This window comes from Tachysurus fulvidraco, chromosome 1 (assembly GCF_022655615.1).
Source record: "Tachysurus fulvidraco isolate hzauxx_2018 chromosome 1, HZAU_PFXX_2.0, whole genome shotgun sequence".
NCBI lineage: Eukaryota > Metazoa > Chordata > Actinopteri > Siluriformes > Bagridae > Tachysurus > Tachysurus fulvidraco.
The window spans coordinates 28,043,258-28,062,755 of record NC_062518.1 but is presented as its reverse complement, the minus strand read 5'-3'; the positions used below and the strand labels follow the sequence as shown (position 1 = coordinate 28,062,755).

General features: G+C 37.2%; 1 protein-coding gene across 2 annotated transcripts; it reads left to right on the top strand.

Moving 5' to 3' along the window:
- The first annotated feature begins 110 nt into the window (after positions 1-110).
- Positions 111-8,686, top strand: arl8 (ADP-ribosylation factor-like 8). Of its 2 annotated transcripts, none has more exons than XM_027169384.2 (6): positions 111-589; positions 4,438-4,498; positions 4,580-4,727; positions 6,219-6,302; positions 6,573-6,724; positions 7,099-8,686. In XM_027169384.2, the coding sequence occupies exons 1-6, from the start codon at positions 544-546 to the stop codon at positions 7,145-7,147; spliced, it is 540 nt and encodes a 179-aa protein (XP_027025185.1). In that variant the 5' UTR covers positions 111-543; the 3' UTR covers positions 7,148-8,686. The 2 variants fall into 2 exon arrangements, with proteins under 2 accessions (XP_027025185.1, XP_027025187.1); XM_027169386.2 differs by lacking the exon at positions 111-589 and adding an exon at positions 661-1,132.
- Positions 8,687-19,498: the final 10,812 nt, after the last annotated feature.

The window sequence follows — 19,498 nt, the reverse complement described above, 5'->3', positions numbered from 1 at the left end:
AAGGTTTTGTCACGAGCGTTCACTTTTAACCAATCGTAGCGGCGGATACATTTAACCAATCGTAACAGGCGGATGCATCTAACCAATCGTAGCGCAGGAGGCGGATACATCTAACCAATCTATGTGCTATGTGGATTATATTCGCGTGGAGACTAAAAGGCGTTTTAGTGTTAGTGTGTGTATAGCTCGGTGCTCGTCAGAGATCTAAACATACTGCTGTGTACTGCCCGCTTAACTACGTCGGATTAGATTTGTGTGCAAACTTTTGTTCTTTCCCTCAGAGGAGTTTGTTTTTCCACACACACAGGAGTCTGTGATGTGACTGTAGCGGATTACAGATCGGTCAGCAGTGCTGTGTGTGTGTGTGTGTGTGTGTGTGTGTGTGTGTGTGTGTGTGTGTGTGTGTGTGTGTGTGTGTGTGAGAGAGAGAGAGAGAGAGAGAGAGAGAGAGAGAGAGAGAGATAGAGATGTGGAGGCCGTTGCCTACATAGCAACAAAGCGCTGCAGGCCGCTAGTTCACTCCAGAGCTCAACAACAATAAACATGGGCCTGATTGTGGCCAAACTGTGGAGCTTTTTCTGTAACCAAGGTAAGTAATCAGGTTGTTGTGATGTTTTATGATCTTGTGTTGAAGCTCATCATTAACTTATGGTGCTAACGGTACCAGTCCAGCTGTGTGCGCGTGCGCGCGCGCGTGTGTGTATGTGTGTGCGCGCGCGCTACAGTATGCAGCATCAGCCGCAGTTCCACGGTTAGCTTCATCGAGCTAACGCGAACTTACAGAACGTCTACTTTCTCAAATTCAAGTGTACACGAGCCGAAAATGGCTAAAAAAAAACAAACAATGTCAGTGTTTCCTATCGGTCGAGAAACAGCTGTTTATTCGAAGTTCCGACACGTATTTGTACTTCTTTATACGTAAAGACGAACAGATTAGCTAACGGCTACATGGCGGTTAAGTGACCGTTGGAAAAACGGTTGATAGGCAGTTAATGATCGTTTTATACAAACACATCGCTGCTGCATTGTGCAAAAAACAACCGTATAAGTTATAACTGATGTTTGTTCTGCGTTTAAACTAACAAAAAGGAGGTGAACATCAACTCAGTAACAGAACACATTCACTTTACAGGTAACAAACATGGCTTTGGTGGATTTATACACAAACGTTACAACGACTCTATTACAAGCGACATTTCAAGTTTGTAAACATTAAAATTGTTAGACAGTATTTGTTGTTTGTAAACATTAAAATTGGTCAACATTAAATTGTTTGTCAACATTAAAATTGGTAAACATTAAATTGTTTGTCAACATTAAAATTGGTAAACATTAAATTGTTTGTATACATTAAAATTGGTAAACATTAAATTGTTTGTCAACATTAAAATTGGTAAACATTAAATTGTTTGTAAACAATAAACGTTAATGTTTCAAACATTAAAGTTGTTATCATATGATAATCCAGGCTAAAATATCACATCCTTTTAATGGTTCCTCATTGTATGTTTCTGTAACATTCCATGTCCTGTTTGTAGGCATCATGTTATAAGCCAATAGAAAGTCTGGATAGATAATGATGAAAATGTGTGTTTTGTTAAGGTTGGCAGCAGAGTAGCTAAAAGGTAGAAAGTACTGTGTTTACAGAAATAGAGGATTCTGTAGTATGAATCTGGACTGTATGATTGGGCAAGACTTATCGTATGACAATATAAAAATGTCTGTACAAAGGTATTTTGTTAATGCCACAAAAGCCACACGATTTACGTCACTACGTTTGCACCTGCAGAGATGTTATCAGATTTTTATCTCTGCAAGTTGCCAGTTGTTGTACTTCGCAGTCATCAGTTAGTGTTCTTACATGTACATTTCTGGCATTCATCAGACAGCCTTGTCCAGAGTGACTTACAATTTATTTTAATTTATATAACTGAGCAATTGAGGGTTAAGGCCCTTGCTCAGGGGCCCAGTAGTGGCAGCTTGGTGGACGTGGGATTCAAACTCATGACCTTCTGGTCAATAGTCCAACACATTAACCACATCCTATTGGTTGCCGTAGTAATAATAATGTACAACTAGCTTTTTACAGACAGCGACAGTTGCTGTCAACCTGTCTCCAGCTTTCATTAAAAATAGATGAATTATTTTATGTTGCTAAAGCCACTGTCCAGCTGATTTACTGATCTTGGAGCTGTGGGGCTTGGAGTGTTGTGTTGTAACAAATACATAAAACGAGCATGGAGGAATGCAACAAAGAGCAAAATTCCCCATAGCACTCCAACACAATGCAAACATCAGTGCAACTAAAACATGGGGAACTTGTACAAATTTGGGCATAATAAATCAGAGCCTGACTGAAAAAAAAAATTGCAAGTTTGCCACAGACCATGAATGCATTCATGATTTTTTTCTTTTTTCATTTATTCATATTTTTGAGAGCTGAAGGAAAGTGTTGTGAATGTTTTGAGGAGATCTCACTGAACACACTTAATTCAGGTACAAGTGTAGTTGGTAACGGACAGACATGAAAATGCTAAAGTAATTTAGGAAAAAACAGTACTATGGACTGATTTCAGGTTTGAGTCTTGTTTGCTGCAAATCCATTTAACTTTGTTCCTTTAATCCTGTTGCATACAGTATTTTGGGGTGTTGGGTGTCAAGTTCTTTTCTATGAAAATGTGGCGGGTGAAAAGGTCAGCGTGTTCCACCCCCCACAGTGCTTTTGTGTCTCAGAACAGACGCTGGGCCTTTTTCTGACTCAGGATGTGACAGAAGGCCTTGTGTCTTGGGTGACCCGGTGAACAAAACGCACATGAGGAAGGCATTTTCCTTCCATATTGTCTTCCCATGACGTTATTCATGGATGCATGCACAGCCGGCGATCCTGTCAGGACGAGCAGACAAACATTTCAACAGAACGTCGAGCTGCTGCTTAACTCCATTCAAATGTCATTGAAAAGTTGTTACTGCTCAGACCAAACCTAAATCATCTTCGTTCACGAACATGAAGAGTTTACTGACCTAATTATTAAATTAAAAAGTGTTAAGGAATGAGTTTTTCTTTTCTTATTCTTTATACCACTGCGGGCTGCCAATGAAATGAAAATAACTGAATATTATTAAATGTAAAGCAAGTGTTGAATATGTGTGGGACAAGTTAGTACCTGTTATCAAAAAGACTCCATTGGTGAAATACATGCTGCCTCCAATTATAAATGGTTTTTCATCTCTGGGTTTAGATAAGGAGATAAGGGTCATGGCAACAAGCCCAGTCTGATGTAGAATGCTCTGACTTTATCGCTTTTCTCTCTAAGGATAAGATGTTTATACCGGTGTTTTTAGTCCATTACACTGAGCAGGCATGTGAGGCCGACGCCACTGATCCCAGCAGGGCAGCGTGATTAGTTTGACAGCCCTAAGTCTGAAACTTTCACAAGCTGATTAGTGGATGTTCCGTGACATGACATTTAGTTATTTTCATAAGCTATATAAATACTCTGGTTCTGTGAAACGCAACAAACAAAGTGTGCAAGCCCTGCAAGTACATTCTGTTCTCCTTCTAATTTTTCCTCGAACACATCTCCAAAGGGCAATTTGTGGTAGTTTTGGTTTAATTCGCCTGAGCAGTTCATGGAATCAAAGTCCCAGTGTAGGTCAGCCAGTCTGGAGGAAGTAATACTGCTAAAGCTTCCTGTATGGTATTGTGCAGCTGTCTAAACCCAGCATGCTGTGTCCCCTCATTTCCTTCTCTCAGTCCACATCTAAACACATAGGGCAAAAAAGCCAGACTACTTCTGCTCTGTGCTTTTAACACACACACATGTACACACACTTTTTTCACTGGAATGCCAACTTTGATCATGGGCTGTCTGTGAACTGTTATGTTTTGTTTGAATAATGCACGTGTGTGTCTGCGTCTCTGCATGCATGTGTGTGGGTTTTATGTACGTGTATGTGTCTAGCGTGCTTATTAGGTTATGTAAAAGCTGACAGTGAATAATACCTTCATTAAAGCCACAGATTCAGAAAGGATGTAGATTGATTCTGAATTGAAGGAAATGACTCAGTGCCACAAAGTTTTATTCTCTAGGCAGCAATGAAGCTCTTTATTTCAGCTTTACTCCAGATCTTATACAGTCAGTGTACTAGTGTGTGTAAAAAAAAAAAAATGCTTGATTTTTAGTGTTAGGGTTAGGGTTAACCCTAACCCTAACCATAGTGGAGCGAGGTGGCACTGTTGTGGGGAGGAGGGTTTATGTGTGACACCCCCTCATGTTGGTAGTTGCTCAGGCATTTTGTTGCTCAGTTGAGATTTAAACTTTGCTATAGGTTTTCCACACGGTTGTGTCATCTACAGCCATTAATTGGCAGCTCTCACTAAAAAAGTGCACATGGGGTTAATACAGATTCTTTACATATTTCCTTTCTGATTGGCAGAACACAAGGTGATCATTGTGGGTCTCGACAATGCTGGAAAGACGACCATTCTTTACCAGTTGTAAGTAGCAATTGCTTTATTTTAAAGTGGCGATTCACTAGAAGATGGTGTTGAAGCAGTACTCGCGTTTTTCTCATGCAGCCTGATGAAAGAGGTCGTCCACACGTCTCCGACCATCGGCAGTAACGTTGAAGAAATCGTCGTGAAGAACACACACTTTCTCATGTGGGACATCGGTGGCCAGGAGAGTCTCCGGTCTTCTTGGAACACTTACTACTCTAATACTGAGGTACCCTTTCAGAATTACTCTCCATTACTGATTACAGTCCATGTTTCTAGACTGTACACACTTGACCTCTATGGCAGCTTTTTTTGTTTCTATTGATCTTGTTATTTCAGTACTTCCTGAAAAACAAAGGGGGTCACAGTGGCTTGAACATTTGCCTCACAGTTCTGGGGTTGGGGGTCTGTCTGTCTGTGTTTCTGTCTGGCTGGCTGTGTTTCTGGCTGGCTGGCTGTGTTTCTGGCTGGCTGGCTGTCTGTGTGTGTGTTTCTGGCTGTCTGTCTGTGTGTGTGTTGCTGGCTGTCTGTCTGTGTGTGTGTTTCTGGCTGGCTGTCTGTCTGTGTGTGTGTTTCTGGCTGGCTGTCTGTCTGTGTGTGTGTTTCTGGCTGGCTGTCTGTCTGTGTGTGTGTTTCTGGCTGGCTGTCTGTCTGTGTGTGTGTGTTTCTGACTGGCTGTCTGTGTTTCTGGCTGGCTGTCTGTGTTTCTGGCTGGCTGTCTGTCTGTGTGTGTTTCTGTCTGTCTGTGTGTGTTGCTGGCTGGCTTGTCTGTGTGTGTTGCTGGCTGGCTGGCTGGCTGTCTGTGTGTGTTGCTGGCTGGCTGGCTGGCTGGCTGTCTGTGTGTGTTGCTGGCTGGCTGGCTGGCTGGCTGGCTGTCTGTGTGTGTTGCTGGCTGGCTGGCTGTCTGTGTGTCTGTCTGTCTGTGTGTGTTGCTGGCTGGCTGTCTGTCTGTGTGTGTTGCTGGCTAGCTGGCTGGCTGTGTGTGTTGCTGGCTGGCTGGCTGGCTGTCTGTGTGTGTTGTTGGCTGGCTGGCTGGCTGGCTGGCTGTCTGTGTGTGTTGTTGGCTGGCTGGCTGGCTGGCTGGCTGTCTGTGTGTGTTGTTGGCTGGCTGGCTGGCTGGCTGGCTGTCTGTGTGTGTTGTTGGCTGGCTGGCTGGCTGGCTGTCTGTGTGTGTTGTTGGCTGGCTGGCTGGCTGGCTGTCTGTGTGTGTTGTTGGCTGGCTGGCTGGCTGGCTGTCTGTGTGTGTTGTTGGCTGGCTGGCTGGCTGGCTGTCTGTGTGTGTTGTTGGCTGGCTGGCTGGCTGGCTGGCTGGCTGTCTGTGTGTTGCTGGCTGGCTGTCTGTGTGTGTTGCTGGCTGGCTGGCTGTCTGTGTGTTGCTGGCTGTCTGTCTGTGTGTGTTGCTGGCTGGCTGGCTGGCTGGCTGTGTGTTTCTGGCTGTCTGTGTCTGTCTGTCTGTGTCTCTGTGTCTGTATGAGAGACACAGAGGTCAAAGTTGACCATCTGACAAAGAGACCTGCGTGAAAGGACAGCTATTCAACTATAACAGTTTGTGTGTGAGAGGTCAAGATGCTGGAGGCAGCTACTGAATGATGTTCCAAACCAGTGCACACACACACACGTCCTCATGTACACATGATACCGTAGCAAGCAAGGTGCAAGTGTGCTAACTGTAACGTGAGGGTGGTAAAATTGTGAGCTTTTCTATGTGTCTTGTCCACAGTTCATCATCCTCGTAGTGGACAGTACAGACAGAGAAAGGCTTGCTATCTCTAAAGAGGAGCTGTACAGAATGCTGGCACATGAGGTAAACCCATGGACTAACTCTCTTAATATGCTTGTGTATAGATAAGAGTTTATTCTGAATCTTCTTTTTTTTGCATAAAACAAATCAGAGACTAAACTATTCTGTTGAATCCCAAATGACTTGAGTAGGTTATACTGGTGTTGAAGTGTGCTCCATCATTCAGGCTGCTATTTCCATAATTCCTAGTGTTTACTGGTGTTAGGTAGCTACTTTTGCATATTGTGTGAATATAATATAATAATGCTTGCTCTCACTCACACACTTTTTCAGGATTTGCGTAAAGCAGCAGTGTTGATTTTTGCCAATAAGCAGGATATGAAGGGCTGTATGTCTGCAGCAGAGATCTCCAAATACCTGACCCTCAGCTCCATCAAAGACCATCCATGGCACATTCAGTCCTGCTGTGCTCTTACTGGAGAAGGGTGAGGCTCACACACTCATACACACTATGATATGGGTATTGTCATCTGGGTGCAGGTCAGGCTTCCTACGTTTAGTGAAGAGAAACTGTAATGCTGCATTAGATGTAGACAGTTTGTAAAAATTTATGTACTTCCAATTTTGTGGCAGCCACAATTTTGGTGCATGACTTCACACCATGTTGACTCCGCTAGCACAGTACAAAGAACCGTCCAGACACGAGAACCTTTAATGAAGGAGCGTGTTTTTACTTTTACTCCCACTTCCCCCTATTTCCTGAAACTACCCATTGTTCCTCTTCATGACTGGTGGGTTTGTGCATTTAGAAGTATCTAGATATGCAACATTTGTCTAATATTCTATGTTTTTCTTTCAGTCTGTGCCAGGGCCTGGAGTGGATGACCTCAAGAGTGGGACTCAGATAGCCTCCAGCTACCTTGCAGGACTGGCTTCATTTACAGCCATCTTATTGGCTACTGCTTATTATTATTATTTGTATTATTATTGTTATTTGAATTTAAGCTCGTGATAAATGATCGACCTCTTTGGACACCTACCTCACCTCGGAATGACTGGATGATGGTTTATTTAATTGGACGGAAATTTCTTTTTTTTTTTTTTTCAGGACAAATTTAATCATGTGATTGAAAGAAGGGGGACACAAATGATACTGCTTACAGAGAGGAAGGAGTGTGTGAGCTTCAAACTCAATTTTTTGGAAAAGTTCTCTGTGTAGGAAAGTTGGGGACAGTGGTGTATTTTACTGGACTTTTTTTTTTTTAATGGTCAATTCATTGGTCAGGGAAATCTGTTGCTCGTTTTAGGTTGGTTGGGGACTTATAAAGGGTGTCTTTTAACAAACACAAAAACCACTACATATCATGAACTGACGTAACATATCATGTCACATTACCTCAGTTTGACAGCACTACAAGCACTCGAGCGGCCATCATTTCTCCAGCCTGCCACAGCTGACCACTGACATGTGGGAACAGGTTAGGTCAGTAATAAATATTTCGTTTCATTTATTTATCTCTGCTTTTTTTTTAAGATTCTCAAACACCCCAAACTTCTGCTTATACATATATTGGGCTGATGTTTCCACACCTCAAATGTAATTGCATTGAGGACTGGTAACTAAAACATGTTCTTTAGCTGGCCTGAGGCTGAAAAACGGATTATGGATAAACTTGAATATTGAAAGTTAATTGTATTGTTTCAATATTTCAGATACTAGGTTGTATTATTTTTATACTGGTGATTTCATATGCTGCATCTAAACACTTTTACTCAGTTTTGTGTGTGTGTGTGTGTGTGTGTGTGTGTGTGTGTGTGTGTCAGGCTCATGAGCAATTTCTAAGTATTTTAAATCATGGAATTAAACCAAGAAGCAAACATGTATGAATACTCAAACATTTTCCTCTTTTTTGTTTTTTGGAAATTCCTTTGGAACAAAAGGGACATTGTGATAATATCTAGATGGAAAGACTTATTTTTTAATTGATATTAATATTGGGGTGAATCTGATCCCTCACAGGACCCAGATGTTTTTTGCTGACATTGGAAAGCCGTTATAGGAGTTCACAGGTACGCCTGTGTTTGTATTGGCCTATGTGAGGCATTGTGCATTCCTTTGCTTTTATTTCTGTAAAATGTAAAACTATGCTGCCTGCTTGCACACCAAACAGTACAGATCTGGAAATCACTGATGGTTTTGCCTCACTATCAGTAACCGTGGTTTTTAATTCTATCAGTTCCAGCATGCGTGTATAATTTATGTGTATATTTTTTTTTTGGTGAACGGATTGAGTGAAAACAAAAGGGTCAAAGTTCATAAAGTAGGCACAGATTCTTCATTTCATCAGTCATTGAAATCTCAAACGTGCCATTTCTGCATAATCAGGAGAAATATGCATCAACATTTATATTTCTGTAATTTTTATAATAAATGCTTTTATTTTGAACTTGTCTTTGTGTGGCTGACATTTTGAATTGTTTAATATTGCAAATGCTCTGTAGAGATTTGATGAGCTTTTAACAGCATTGGTCAATTTATCACATACTGTATTTGCACATCGAAATATGCATCTGAGGCAAGACTTCACCCATCCTGGATACTAGTCTTTGGGAGGTTAGGGGAAAAAATCTCTAGGTAGAACCTGCAAAACACCACACAGGCAGCAACCAGAGCCACAGGTTGATATCTAAGTGAACACAAAATATACCCTTTTTTTGTATTAAGAATAAAAGTGGCAAAGAATTCAATCATTCAGTTATAATAGTGTGCGAATAATGAAAAAGATTGCAAAAATGACATCAAATGAAAAATTTTAATTTCTTTAGTTTTTATTGTTACAAGAAACCAAATATATTTTTAAATGGGACTCATGTTGAGCTGAAACATATTTGTCCTGAGAGAGAGAGATAATTAAAATAAATCTTTATTTGACTATATTGTAATTCTAATTTCTACTTGCTGAATGTATGTACAAAGCTTGGAATAAAAATAAATCTAACATCTTGAATAGAGAATTTCACATAAACAAAAGGCTGAAAAATGACATATTGTTACAAACTAATAATGGATACATTTCCATAAGCCATTGAAACGATAAGAGTGACATCCAACATTTATATAGTCAATATGAACACTGTGCAGAAAAACATTTAAAGCATTCAGAAAGACACTTTGGATTGATAGACTGTAGACCTGTTCCAGTGAGCTGTGTAAATTATAACATCCTATTCTTTGTTTTTGCCTCCAGAGAATTGAAGCTACACTTCACTACAGACTGACTTAGTGACAAGTATAAGCCGTCAGAACACACATACACCCATACCTATGGGCAATTTGGAGTAGCCAGTACGTGTACTGACACGTTTTTGGGAGATAAAGAAAATAGGTTTGCAAAATGAATGTGAGCAGTAACCTTGTAACTTCTATCAACACAAAAAACAATAGATATCACTATTTTGTCATAATATAAATAAAAATTTCTTCTACAATCATTAAGAGAAGCCAAGTTTTACTCATGAAATACTTGAGATAATCATCAAGAAATGTGAGAACCTCTATAAAAGGGCAGTTTGGTGTTCTGAAGCCTTCATCATTCCAAGAAGAATGGACATCAGTCATGACCTGTTTCTCTGTTTCAGTCTGTATCAGTCTGGGAAGTGTTTAAAAACCATATCCAAACAATTAAAAATTCTCTATTCTACAGTGAGTAGGACTGTATATAAATGGAGAGCCTCCAACACAGTTGTCAATCTTCCCAGTTCTAGGATTCCCACAATTGAACTTCTGACAATTTGTTGCTTAGAAATATAAACACCCATGAGCTAAATCAAATCACCTAAAGGCCAGTGATCAACAATCAGAACAAATTAAGACAATCAGAAAGAGACTGAACAAATATGGGAGAGTGGCTTGGAAAATCTACTTCTCTTAAAAAAGAATTGCAGCACCACTTATGTTTGTTTGAGACCAAAATGGAGAAGTTTTGTCGTCAGGCACAAGCACAGCACAACGGTTGATAAAAACCAAATACAAACATATCATCATAATCACTTTGGGGATTTGAGTTTGTGTTGTAGCCAAAGAAGCTGGGAGACCTGCAGTCATTGTTCATTACACCATGTTATAAGACAGCTTTTGGGCTTTGCTTTTTTTTAATGTCATGCAAACCCACTGCAGCTTTGAAAATGTCACTTTTCAGGGATTACATTATTTCATTTAAAAACACATAAGAACAGAATAAGAGGACAAGCTTCCAGACTGACAATACATCACAATACAATACATGACAGAACATTAAAGTAAGGCCTGCTGCTGTGAATGATGTGAGTCAGCACATCAAACAGTATAGACCACACACTCTATGTGGAAAAAAGTCTGAGACTGTGTCTCATGACTGTCACATTATCCACGTGTTTACAGGAGACAGAAATAGTCTGTCTGTGAGTTGATCTGCATGCGTGCACTCTGTGTAACAACATGTTAGTGGAATATGAGATTCATTTGCTGATTCGATATAAATGCTGATTTAGATTAATTTTTGGGTTAAGGGTTATACAATGGAGCTATAAATTATATCAACTTTCTCCCTGTTGTTGATATAAATCATGTTTTGGACAAATGATTGATTTGATTGTCTGTTGTGTACTCGCTGGGCCTTTTTTGCAACAACAAAAAAGGTCTTTCTAACAGTCATGATGTTTGTGCCTCCATGCTAGTTGCAACTTGCAGGATGTGTCATTTATATAAATTTAACTAAGAATAAAAACAATCATTAGACATTTGTTAGATTTACAGGTATTTGAACAGCAAGCAAACATTCACATTATTGGCTAATTGGTTAAGAGCATGAATAAGGTTAGCTAACACATCAGTTACATTTGTCATTACAGGAACAGGTAAAATACTGTTATACCAGATATTAATGTTGTGGGGGTTTTTTCATGAAAAATGAATTCTACATGTTAGTATTTCGTATAATATTAACACTGGTTTAACAACTGCTTGTTAATGGTGCTTGCCTCTGGCAGAGCAACATTCTTGTTATCTTGCATACATATTATTGTTCTTCCGGACAAAACTTTCTAAGCGTTCCAACCAACAATGTTCACACAGCGGACAAAAAAGCAGACAAAAGACTCCCATAGACTTGAATGAGAAATTCCTAAAATTCCTTTAAGCTCTCACACACGCACTCTATTATTCATTCAACAGCATGTACTGTACTATGCAGTATAATAATAAGTAGAATCCCATAATGATTGCAGTATTTCTTGTCAAAACCGACACACTCAGCCCAATGATGGGAAGTGCCTCACATGTATTCATGTGCAATTTTCTTCAGGAAAGGTAAATTCTAGTTTTATTCATTCTTCATGTTCTTTATCCTCTTTTAGATGCTCTCAGTTGTAATAGTTGGGCTATCACCACCATACTTCATCATAGGAATTATGTTAGTCAGTTTAAGCATCTGTTTTTCACCATTTGTAAAATTCTCCATATATTCTCTGATATTTTCTACTTATATTTGTTTTGGATTGTTGCTGGAGTAATGTAGGAAATACAAAAGCATAGTCTATTGTAGGTTCATAATAGTAGTCTTCGGGAATACACTTCTTTTACTGTCAATTGGTTTCTGTGCTCTTTTCAGTCTAACACCAGGGGGGGATATTGCTCTGTCTAATCAAAAAGACACCACAAAAGGTTTTGTTCTGGGAGGCCCTGCATTGTGAATAGCAGCTGCCTTAATAATATATAAGCATATTCTCATTGTGAACATAATCTTTTATTTTGTAAATGATCTAAAAATCTAACATGAATTGTATAAACAGCAGGCAGCTGTGAGACACTGTGAGAGCTTGCTGTTAGTGAGGGACATTTCCACCACACAATACACCACAAGTTCTCACACTTCCCTTTTACTTAGAAATTGAGCGAAACATTACAAACTTGAAAGAATTTAATTTAGATTAGATGTCCTATCATTAAAGACCTCCGAATGACAGGCAGCTTTGTGTGAGATGAAAAAATGCCTATGTCTCTCACTAAGGTCATTAGGGAAAATCTCACCGCCTTCCTGTCTTGCAAGAAAATTAAGCTCTGTGTTTTATTATACTGTATTTACAGAAAACATAACAGGCAAGGGAAAGAGATATTAAAGTCCGTTTGGACTAAGTGATAAGTTCATTATATAGCATGCATGAATTGTACATTTCTCAATAATTAATTTTTTTATTCAATGTGCTTTTCCACATTTTGTATTGTTACAACCTGGGACAGGAATGGATTCAATCACAATTAGATGTAATATTTGTCTGTGAATTTAATTATTATTGGTGCAACTACCATTAGATGTGACATAATTAGTTGAAAGTATAACACCTGTGAGCACCTAAAGTGGTACATGATTCTGATAGAAATGCGCCTGCTCCTTGAGGCTTTATGGTTAGGTTAAGGATCTACCAAAACTAGTACAGGACAAAGTTCTATGAAAGCATCATAGTTTTACATGTAAACATTTTGAGAAGCACTAATAATCACTTATTAAAATGATAAAAGAATACAAGAGTCCAATTAGCCAAGGATAACTCTCCATATGATGCTACAGTACCAACACCATGCTTCACTGTAGTAATGGTGAATCTCCAACATCATAACCATAACCATAACCAAAACCGTGGTTATATACCTTACTATAGTGATGTCAGCCTTTACTCACTGGATAAATCTGGGTCAAGATCCATCATCGAACAACTATGTACAACATACTTTAAGTATAAACAAATATAATGAATTCATAAATGAGTTCAGTGCTGTATTTCTCTAAATCTGCTTTGAGACATTGTCCATTGTCAAAAGTGCTATGAAAATTGAACCAAATTGGATCCATGGTGCTTTTAATTAATATTATGTTTCTTTTGTGATGGAGCTCAGCTCTGATCCATTGAACTATTCGCTAAAGTGATTACACCCTGTTGTTCTGTGCTGTTAGACCTGTCCATTAAAGGCATCCAAATGACAGGCACCTAAGTGTGTTTGTGTGTGATAGAAGAGACAATAAATTCTTATGAAAAAGCATTATCTTACTGCCCACCTGTCTTGCAAGAAAATTAAGCTCCGCATGGAATTATTTGCACAGTGAACGTAACACTCAAGGGAAAAAACTAAGAAAGTCTGTTTGGACTAAATGACAAGCTCATTAAATAGAGTACATGATTTGTGCATTTCTGAATCATTAATTCTGTCATTTTGTTATCCCACTGCTAATAACAGTGAATCTTACATACCAAGTTAAGATTGAAAAACCAGTGAATATTTTCATTTTGTATTGTAATGTGGTGATGTTGCAAAATAGAACAGAAGTCTTTATTTTGTCACATATACCTTAAACCACAGTGAAATTATTTCTTTACATATCCCAACCTTGGAGGTTGGGGTCAGAGTGCAGGGTCAGTCATGATACAGCACCCCTGGAGAAGTGAGGGTTAAGGGCCTCGCTCAAGGGCCCAACAGTGACAGTGCTGGGGCTTGAACTCCAATCTTCCAATAAACAACCCAGAGCCTTAATCGCTTAAGTGACCACTGGCACTTAAAATGGTTGGTGTAAAATAGAATAATCTATAGAATAATATATAGAATAAGCTATACACAATATTTGTTTAGCTTTTGAACACCTAAATATTATAACTGATTCAAGCTTCATGGAAAGTACTGTAAGATTAGCTCTCAGTTATCTGATTTGGACTGATGTTAATTTGCTTCTGAAGCACTGGGTTTATACTGCTACATTGTAGATGAGACCTCGATTGTTTTGTGACATCAGATCCAGTCAATATCAGTTTGATCAACCACTATACAGTGTTTCAAAACTCATCTTAATTTAATTTCAGCTGGAAACAGAAAGCTCACTCATGTGTAAGCTTACAACACTGGGCTGTTATTCACTAATGCAAATCAAGCATTGCTATAATGCTGAGATGCATATAATAGATTCATTACATAATGAAATGTAATAGTGCAATGTTTTTGTGCAGTAAGTGATGGTGCAAAAACAAGCCTGTGTGGCAAAATCTCAAACAAAAGTCAATATGTCAGGGCACTGTGTTATCTGCTTACGAATTCGTGTTTTCCAAAACAAGAAACGCCAGATAACAACAGCATCTACTACTGGAATATTTCTATATGGATTGTAGTTTATACAGGTATAATCTGTGAATCAATTTGCTGCAATTGTCAAAAAGATTTCCCTATAGACCTAAAATATAAACTATGGTCCTTTCATAAAGCTGGAGAAGGGTATAAAAGGATATATGTGTAGAAACACAAAAACCTGACAGTAGACAAAATAGCATATAAAAAACCCCACAAAAAGCTTTTCACATTCTATACAAATTGGAAAAGGATATATGCAGTTTTTTATTATTATCATTATTATTATTATTATTATTATTAGTAGTAGTAGTAGTAGTAGTAGTAGTAGTAGTAGTAGTAGTAGTATAGTTTAGTTTAATTTTCTTACTTTCCTGAGACTCAGCATGTTTGTGCATTCATTGTTGATTTATTATAGCTGACTGTACAGTACTTATTGTTACTCCTGACTAGTCATTTCTCATGTAATATAACCTTTTGTAAAATTTCCATTCTCTATTCAATTAAATTTTTTCAGTTGCATCCATTTATCTAACGTCTGTTTAGTTTGAGGCAAAGGATTTCACACTTCAAGCTCAGTGATAGGGATTTTATTAGAAAGGGTTTTGAAAAAGTTCAGTATCTTGCAAACATTTCTTTTATCTATAACACATAATTTGTTTCAGATGAATTCGTTTCGGTTTCACGATTGTTTCCAAGTGAATTACTTTACATGAACATTAAATATTTTATGAATTTAATGAATAATCTTGAAAATCTATTATAGTGTATTTGTGCTTGACACAGAAGTCTCCTGTTTAATTCCTGGTTTTCACACTCAGCCATGATCATCAGTAGCGCCTGTGATGAGTTTGGCATTGTTGAGCTCTAGGCCAGTAGTTTTCTGTAATCCACAACTGGATGTAAGTATAGTGTTGAGTCTGTTCCTAAAATCATAATCAGCACTGATGACTGAGTTCAGACAGAATCAACCTCAATCAGTATTCTCAGAAATAGACTGGAGTCAAAATGGGTCAAAATGGTAAGACAGGAACAGTGGAATAAATAAATAGTGTGAGTTATGTTTCACAAAGAACTTTTTTTATTTAAAAAAAAAAAAAAAAAGAATCTTTATACCTTCCTAGAGAATGTATTTTACCATCCAAAGTCAAGTGCTTTTATATCTTAGGATAATAAGATGTGTTGTGTTGAGATGTTTGAGCTTGCATTCAGTTCACTGCAGTGGCTAAATGATTCATTGTTTCTCAGACAATTGAGACAATTTTTACAGTTTTTCTATAGAAATTGTCTTTTTTTTTTTCTTAGTTATATAACATGAATTTTCATATCAACTTAATTGTATGTATATAGGACGTTGTCACAAAGCAACTTTACAGAAATTTGGATATAAATTTTAAATGTGAAAATTTTTCATTTGAAAAATTCAATACAAGAAAATCTTGTAAGGAACCAAACTCACAAAGGAAGCTATGATCATTTGGGTGATTGAATAGTGTGTATAAATAATTCCTCTTCTATGATTATTTAAAATATAGAGAGAGTCAAAAAGTGCTTATTGTGTTAACTGGAACTTAGCATCAGAGTTATTTATTCTACTTTACTACTACTATATTACTACTACTTAACTACTTACTGTGTCAAACTGAAGTTATTAACTGTTCAATGATGGATGCAGTCCTAATGCTAGTGATTATCAGCTTCTCCATGCTTAGAAAGCAAGTGGTATATCAGGATGGACCAAGCAGGTCTACAGAGCAACGTATACAGTACATAATGAAAACATTTGTTTGTCTCTGTTTTGTGTCACCTGAGATTATTTGTTTGTTTATAAAGAATATGTATGTACATATATAGTGCATATTATAACTGATTAAGTTGACCCATGATTTAGAATATTTAAGGTTTTTCAGAAGTCTATAGTTTTCTCAAACTTGAATCTTTTTCTGTTTGTGCATTAAGTAAAGTATGAAAGCTATTTCTGAGCCTTGGTTCCTTGGTTCTTAGTGGTGGTCAGAGCAATCTTGTGAAATTTTTATATGTGGATGTGTACTTGTGGCAAAACACTGACATTCATCATTGTAAATAGGATTTTATTTTTTCTATGAAGCCTGATTGGTGTAATTTAACATGTTCTGGGCATTTTCTGTATCAATTATAAATCACTAAATCACATCCTTACAGCTAAAAATTCAGGATGCATTACAAGTTCTAATCGATTACTGCGAACACTCAAAGCTACACATGTATACAGTTTAGTTCTAGTTGGACAGACCTTATTGCAATTTCCAATGCAACTATTCTCATTTTAAAAGAGAGACAGAAACCCTGAGGTGTAAAATAATAATAGTTATTAACAGACATAAAAGACAGAAGTTCTGGTATATAATAGCAATTCTAGACATACCATTTCATGGGAAATATATTAAATTGAAAGTGAAATACTAGGAAAAGAGACTTACTAAAAATAACGAAGAGACTTAATAATTATCATGAAGTATTGGCAGAAGAAATGCAAATGATAACCTCTATTTAACCAAGAAGAACAGAAGATATATTTCTTGTAACTAAAGGCCTATAGGGATGTGAAGTGCTGACTCACAGCAAGTTCTGTAAGAGCCAAATTAAATCCCCATCCTATTCCTGACTTCCTCCAGCAGCTTGTCTTTAAAAAAGAAGATGCTTTTTGCAGAAAGATTGATGGAGTAGGATAGCTCTGATAAAGCTGTAAAAGTGACCTATGCAGAAGCAAGTCACAGTCTGAGATTCTGCACAGGTAATTTGATATGCCAGCTGGCTGTTGCTACAATCAGAGGACAGGAGAGGATTTACAGAACAGCAAAGAAGAGTGCTTTGCAACTTGAAGGCAGAATGCCAGCAATACTATCCATCCTTAATGCCCAGTTTTCTCTATGATCTCTCACTTTAATAAATCAGCCCTGGGCTCATGCCATCCAATCCAAAATTCCATCTAAATATTTACATTACCTTTAGTTCAGCACTCCATTTTAGAACAATAATGATCATTCAACATGATTACTATGTCATCTAATCTAATCATTCCAAAATGAGGTGGCTTAGTGTGGCTAATTAATATTAATATTAATCCCCCTCACTTGTTGCCTTGAGGAGATCAGCAATACAATAAAATTTCTTCTACAAGATTTAATTTGAATAAAGCACATCATTAATATTTTTAACCCTAACCAGCCAACTGTAAGTTATATTTCAAATAATTTTTTTTGTTTTCACCTTATTGGACACACACACACACACACACACACACACACACACACACACACACACACACACACACACACACACACACACACACACACACACACACACACACACACACACACACACACACACACACACACACACACACACACACACACACAGAAACTGTTTAAGATCTTGTTCAAGGACCAAAAAGTGAAAGATTTGTATTATTAATGGTGGTTCAGTGGTTATAGAACTGATCAAATGATCTTGAGTTCAATTCCCAGCTCCACTCAAACATCATCTGCTCAATTTCTAATTCATTGCATTGATTGAATATCTTGCTTGTAATACACAATAGACTCAACATTACAAAATCTGTTTCACTGAAGCCTATGAACATGTACCCCATGGACTCCAAAATCCTGGAGCAAATACCTACACTTCCACGGTCACAGTGATCCTTGTTGCGATTGTTTCCACCTGTTTAATTATGTATGCCATGGTTATGTAAGTTAAGTACAGTAGTTTTCTGTAATCCACAACTGGATGTATAGTGTTGAGTCTGTTCCTAAAATCATAACCAGCAGTGATGACTGAGTTCAGACAGATTCAACCTCAATCAATATTCTATCTCAGAAGTAGACTGGGGTCAAAATGGGTCAAAATGAGAAGACAGGAAAAGTCAAATAAATAAATAGTGCGAGTTATGTTTCACAAAGAACTTTAAAAAAAAAAAAAAAGAATCTTTATATCTATCCCGCAGAATGTATTTTACCATCCAAAGTCAAGTCCTTTTATATCTTATAATAAATTGTGTTGTGTTGAGATGTTTGAGCTAATGGAGCTCGCATTCAGTTCACTGCGGTGGCTAAATGATTCATTGTGTTTCAGACAATCAGAATATTCATTTTGCTTTTGGATTCAACAATTTTGTTTTGTTTTCTTACAGTTATATATCATGAGTTTTCAATTTAACTTAATTGTATTTGTTGAGTTATGTGTATCTAATCTAGAGTACATGCCCATATACTGTATGGTGTGTGGTAGGGGATGTATTATAAACTACACGGTATTGTACCGTTTTTGTGTTGTGTTGTGTTGTTTTTTTTGTAGCGGAAGTTGCTTTTTTGCATATGTATACGTTTCTCATAAGTGCTTTTTAAAATCGACATTGTCTCAAAGCAGCTTTACAGAACATAAACATTAAACAAAAAGTTAATACAAAGATTAATATAATACAAAAATTCAAGATTAATATTAGATTATATACCTTATACACAGCACACTGCACATGGACACTTTAAGGACAATAATTAAAACCACATGCATTTATGTATATTTATGTATATGTACAGTGTATACATTATTTTTCACTTATATTTTCATATTTTATATAGTGTCTTTATATATACAGTATATATATATATATATATATATATATATATATATATATATACGTATATATATATATATATATACGTATATATATATATATATATATACGTCTATATATATATATATATATATATATATATATATATATATATATATATATATATATATATATATATACGTATATATATATAGTTTATACTTTTTTATTTATCTAACTTTTTTTGGTTATATTCTTTATCCCTAATTGCATTCCTTATGTTTGAATACCAGACAGATGCAAAAAGCATTTCACTGCATGTCGTACTCTGTATGTATGTGTATGTGACAATGTATGTAGAATTTGATTTGATTTGATACATATATTTAAATGTGTTTGTATTTATCCCTAATGAGCAAGCCTGAGTTAACTGAGGTGACTGTGGCAAGGAAAAACTCCCTTGGATGGTAAAGGAAGAAATAGGGGAACCCATCCTCATTTGGGTGACACTGGAGCCTG